Source organism: Octopus bimaculoides, chromosome 29 (assembly GCF_001194135.2).
Source record: "Octopus bimaculoides isolate UCB-OBI-ISO-001 chromosome 29, ASM119413v2, whole genome shotgun sequence".
Classification (NCBI taxonomy): Eukaryota; Metazoa; Mollusca; class Cephalopoda; order Octopoda; family Octopodidae; genus Octopus; species Octopus bimaculoides.
The window spans coordinates 2498997-2505557 of record NC_069009.1 but is presented as its reverse complement, the minus strand read 5'-3'; the positions used below and the strand labels follow the sequence as shown (position 1 = coordinate 2505557).

The 6561-nt window shown below is 36.3% G+C and overlaps 1 protein-coding gene across 1 annotated transcript in view; it reads left to right on the top strand.

The window, feature by feature from the left end:
* Positions 1 to 6561, top strand: part of LOC106879677 (synapsin) — a gene marked incomplete at its 5' end in the record, with an annotated part of 34936 nt that overhangs the window by 3910 nt on the left and 24465 nt on the right. The window contains one exon of the mRNA XM_014929352.2: positions 5844 to 5901. Within this exon, the coding sequence (XP_014784838.2) occupies positions 5844 to 5901 (58 nt within the window). The remainder of the gene's footprint in view (positions 1 to 5843; positions 5902 to 6561) is intronic.

Here is a 6561-nt window from a genome sequence, read left to right as displayed (position 1 = left end):
TATATATATATATATATATATATATATATATATATATATATATATATATATATATATATATATATATATTTATAGACACAGACACACACATATATATATGTATACACACACACACACATATATGCAGACATGTGTATAGGTAAGTATATATATATAATAATAATAATAATAATGAATTTATTGTGTACAGACCTCAGGTGCATATGTTTTAACATATGCATTATACATATACAAGTCCATAATATAAGCAATATCGTATTGCTAAATAATAAAGTACAGCTATGGATCCATAAGTATACTTACGGATTACACATTGAAAAGGAAATGAATTATGGGAATTCTATCTCCACACAGCCATTATGGATTCTTACCATGGATTTATTTTATTTTTTCAAAATTTTTAGCTCGAATTTATGCCAACACTGATTTATACCAATAACTTTTTAGACAACACCTTTCTCATCCGATTTTAAATAGCATTTCCAGCATTCGATTTACTACACTGAAATTCACCCTTTTCTCTGATGAGTGGATATACTTCCCAATAACGGTCATCAACTCTAGATTTCATTTTGAGATGTTGTATATTCATGAAACAGTCGTAAGAACTTCCAAAACCTTTTTTTTAAACATTTTTTTCATGATCATAGCTGTACTTTATCTATTTATTTATAAATACAATATTGCTTATCTCATGGACTAATATATACTGTGATTTTTAAGATATAACTTTTCCAACTTTTACTCTCTAATATATAACCACGCTAATTGAATCTCTAAATACCTTTTAAGGTTTTTATTCATTTCTCATACCAAGAGCACTTATTTGAAATCCAGTACAATTTGTTTTCAATAGACATATTTGATTAATAGTGTGTGTGTGTGTGTAATGCAAAGGAATAGGGATTTAAAATCTAGGCAGGTATCTTTTTAGCTTTCTGATATAACATAAGTTTTACTGGCTAGCAACATCTAACAATCCAGAACATATAGAATTGCTTAAGATAACAAACAGTTATACAGTACTTCATTCAATGAGCAGATTCTGAATTCACTTCATGTATATACATACACACACAAACACACACACACACACACACACACACACACATATATATAATGAAAAATTCACCTCAATACATTCCAACCAAAATGCTTCTGTGTTGGTGTTTCATAAAAGAGCTCCCAGTATGCTCTGTAAAGTGGTTGACATTAGGAAGAGTATCCAGCCATAGAAACAATACCAGCTTCTGTCAACTTGTCCAGCCCATGACAGCATGGAAAACAGACATTAAATGATGATGATGATGATGATAGTTGACATGCCCTGTGCATATAATATATATTAACATCGGACTATAGATAACTAAATTACAACAAATATATAGTCTATTTTTAAAAAATATTATAGTGCATTGTTGTACCATTCAAAACTTTTTATTCTTTATATATTAACAATTTTGAAACACCAGATAGTGTCCACAAAGGTAAAATGACATAATAAGAGGTGTCTATTTACTTCTGAGATGCTTGTGTACACATATACACACACACACACACATACACTCATGCATACACACACACATGCATACACACACACATGCATACACACACATGCGCAAAAGTAGGTATATAGTTGTTTAATACGAATGGAATGTTCTTTTCATTTCTCTATTTCCTTTTTTTAAACCTAAGTGGTTCATAAGTCAACTAAGGGATTTTTAGATGATCCCTAGTTCATAAGAAGCCCTCTTTTATTTCTATACACATTTGAAGTGCTTACATATCAACCCTCTGCACACCTACTTTTGTCCACCTCTGTATATGTCTTCTGCATTCTTGTGTCTAATTTCAAAAATATTCCTTTATAAAATATGGAATTTCATTTCAGCTCACCAAACACCAAGGTTTATACATAAGGGTACATAGGGGGGTGTTATAGGGTACATATTGCTTTTATTTAGGGAGACGTTATTGTTATATAACCCCCAGATCATTAATGATCAAGCAGATCTATGATCAAATGTGTTCCAACCATAACCACCTCCATCTTTTATTTAATCAGTAAATCTAGGGCAACATTAATCCTTTCGTTACCAACCCAGCTGAAACCAGCTCTGGCTCTGAGTACAAATGTCTTGTTTTCATAAGTTTTGAATTAAAATCTTCCACCAAACCTTAGTCACAATTTATGTTCCTAACACTATAGCTGAATGATAACTAAGTTTTTTTACTAAATTCTTTGTTATATTTAAAATTAATTGAAAGAAACACAGAGCATCTCAACAGAAATATGGTAACAAAATGGTTAAAATATATAATAGTGAAATAATTCTTAACCCTTTTGATACCAACCTGGCTGAAACCGCCTCTGGCTCTGTAGTACAGATGTCTTGTTTTCAAAAGTTTTGAATTAAAATCTTCCATCAAACCTTAGTCACAATTTATATTCCTAACACTAGCCAAATGATAACTAAGTCTTTCTATCGAATCCTCATGACTGCACAAAGTTTGTGCTGTTGGAAGCATTCGATTTTGTTCAAGTCACATCAATATAGCTGTAGAAGAGTGTGGAAAGGATGACAGCTCAGCATGTCATCTTTAAGGAAACAGACCTATCAGAAAATAATTGACGTCAAGAGGCAGGGATCAGATGTCGAAGATGCAAAGAGTGACATGCACTTCCTCATCCCCTGCCAACTCTCCTCTGTCATAAAAGTCCCCGGCTCTTCTATACTGCACTTGGCCTGAACAGCATCCTCTGCATGCATCAAGCTGAAGAGGCTTTCTCACTTGCTATATATACCCTATGTATGTCTATATATATATATGTATATAAACATAATTAAGGGATCAGCAACAGTTGCTTTACCACATACCGAAATTTATAAATAGCAGTTAAAATGGTAATTCTACTACTAAAATAAGTCTCCAACAGATAGCAATACCTGTCACTCACAAAGGCAAAACAAGAAGAAAAAAAATAACGAAACTAACCATTCTTAGTCAATCATAGACGCGTTTCTGGATTAGAATAGTAAAAAAAATTTATTTGTATGATTTGATATTCAGACACCACTACTGACACATATAAATATATATAAATTCAGGGTTCAAGCAAATCAGGTCCCAGAATAGTAAACGAACCAAGGTCAGGTCAATGACATTTTTGCTTTGGAATTGAGATGTTTTAAAATGTTTTATTCTTACTTATATTCACCTGATGAAAATGGTTTTTTTTGCATGTAATGATTCAATTCATCAATAAAAGATATATCTGAAACAGTTGTAGTGAACCACAATCCATCTGTTGTTATTTGTTTATATATATATATATATATATATATATATATATATATATATATATATGTATGTATGTATGTATGTATGTATGTATGTATGTATGTGTATATATATATATATATATATATATATATCTTTTTGACACTCATTTCCTATCAAGGAAATTGTCAATGAAGATCTCTGTTGGCCCAGGCCTCTGATGGAATGTGGTGGAATGCGCGTCCACCAAAGGTGTCACACAGAAGGACTGAACTCTAAATCACATGGTTGCAAGGCAAACTACTTTACCACGCAGCCACAACTGATAAACTGAAACAACTGCACCCTATTGCAGCTATGGTGTATGGTGCACTGATTGCTGTTATGTTGCAAGCAACTTATGCAATGACAACTGCATCTCTAACATCTGCACAGCAACTGTTAAAATACTCCTACTACAACACATGCTCACATAGTGCAGTTTATAAGAATACTACCTGCAACAAAATGTGCATCAACTGCAGATTTGCTTTCATCAATGAATTAGCCAGCTGCTGTTATTACTATCAATATCAAATATGCTAGCTGCAGTTTTATCTTAATCTTGCAATGCACCAGATGCATGTTCATGTTAGTACAACTGCAGCAGCTGCAGTTTCTTTTTTCAATCAGTGATGCACCAAATGCACGATGATTTTGACGATAAAAGCATCCATTGCACTTTTCAATGTCAACTGCTTTAGCAAAATCAAGTCGACAGAAACATGTATGCTACTGCATTTCTGATGCAAACGACTACACGTTAACAATGCACTTCCAACACCAATAATTGCATTTTGACAATGCAGAGTATTATCTATTACATTTCCAGCACCGGCAACTGTATTCTGACAATGCAGAATATACCTGCTGCACTTCCAATGCCAACAACTGCATTCTATCAATGCAGTGTATATCTGCTTCATTATCTACTGCGCCACCAACAATTGCACATTAACGACACACATGCTAATATGCTAACTACAACTGTTGCATTTTCTATTGACAGTAATTGCAGTTAGCAAGTTTGGTGCTGAATGCAAAACTGCAGTTAATGCACATGCTACCTTTTATCTGTTACTCACCTCAGTCATTGGAGTGTGGCACCTTTGGTAGACATGTTCCACCGCATTCCACCACAGGACCACCACTACTACCACTACTACTACTATCAGTAGTATTACTACTACTACCACCACCACCATGTAGTGTATCTAGGACTACATTATCTAATGTACAGTATAGTAGTTAGTATTAGTGGTTATAGTTGTCGTTTAGCCACGGGTCTGTCATAGTCCAGTAGACCTATGATCAAAGATGTTCTTGCTGTGTCCAGCTGTGACCATCCCAAGTGTTATTCGAACATAGTGTATCTAGGACTACATTACCTCATGTATAGTGTAGTAGTTAGTATTAATGGCTATAATTGTTGTTGTTTAGCCCCAGGTCAGTCCTGATCCAGTAGACCTATGATCAAAGATGCTCCAGCTGTGACCATCCCATCTTTTATTCAGGTGGTATAGTGTATCTAGGACTACATTATCTAATGTACAATATAGTTGTATTAATGGCTATAGTTGTTTTTTTAGCACCAGGTCAGTCCTGGTCCACCAGACCTACAATCAGAGATGCTCTAGCTGTGACCACTCCATCTTTTATCCAGACATAGTGTATCTAGGACTACATTACCTAATGTACAGTATAGTAGTTAGTATTAGTGGTTACAATTGTTGTTGTTGCTTAGCCCCAAGTCAGTCCATATCCAGCAGACCTAGGTCATAGATGTTCCATTTGTGACCATCCCATCTTTTTATATATTGATATCTACAATGTACATTTTTATGTAAGTTGAAAAAGTGTGATTTGTAGGAAGATTTGGCTGCTGTTTCTAGGAGACAGGGCGACCACGTTGAGGCTCCATCATTGACATAAAATAAGGAGAGATGAGGAGGTAGTCATTAACGGAGGGAGCAGAATTTGGTATTTCAAAGAGTAAGAAACTACAAGTTACAATGGTGCAGGAGTGGCTATGTGGTAAGTAGCTTGCCTACCAACCACATGGTTCTGGGTTCAGTCCCACTGTGTGGCATCTTGGACAAGTGTCTTCTACTATAGCCTCGGGCCGACCAAAGCCTTGTGAGTGGATTTGGTAGACAGACACTGAAAAGAAGCCCGTTGTATATATGTATATATATATGTGTGTGTATGTGTGTGTCTGTGTTCGTCCCCCTAGCATTGCTTGACAACTGATGCTGGTGTGTTTACGTCCCTGTCACTTAGCGGTTCGGCAAAACAGACCAATAGAATAAGTACTAGAGTTACAAAGACTAAGTCCCAGGGTTGATTTTCTCGACTAAAGGCGGTGCTCCAGCAAGGCCGTAGTCAAATGACTGAAACGAGTAAAAGAGTAAAAGAGTAATGATAATGATGAAGATAGTGATGAGGGTGGGACAAACCCAGTTACCTCTAAACGTACACATCTTCTTCACCCTTTCTTATTTCTTTCTCTTCTTCATTGACAGGTCGAAATATTTCCGCGGTAAGAAGCTATTTGGTGACTGGGACATACGAATAGAGCAGGTGAGTAACCCGGATGGGATACAGGTGGCATATATGTGTGGGTGCTAGAGGGGGACTTGGGTGTACCTTGTCATTCTGTACTTGGGTGTACTTGTCACTCTGTACTTGGGTGTACTTGTCACTCTGTATGTGGGTGTACTTGTCACTCTACTTGGGTGTACTTGTCACTCTGTACTTGGGTGTACTTGTCACTCTGTACTTGGGTGTACTTGTCACTCTGTACTTGGGTGTACTTGTCACTCTGTACTTGGGTGTACTTGTCACTCTGTACTTGGGTGTACTTGTCACTCTGTACTTGGGTGTACTTGTCACTCTGTACGTGGGTGTACTTGTCACTCTGTACGTGGGTGTACTTGTCACTCTGTACGTGGGTGTACTTGTCACTCTGTACTTGGGTGTACTTGTCATTCTGTACTTGGGTGTACTTGTCACTCAGTACTTGGGTGTACTTGTCACTCTGTATGTGGGTGTACTTGTCACTCTACTTGGGTGTACTTGTCACTCTGTACTTGGGTGTACTTGTCACTCTGTATGTGGGTGTATTTGTCACTCTACTTGGGTGTACTTGTCACTCTGTACTTGGGTGTACTTGTCACTCTGTACTTGGGTGTACTTGTCACTCTGTATGTGGGTGTACTTGTCACTCTACTTGGGTGTACT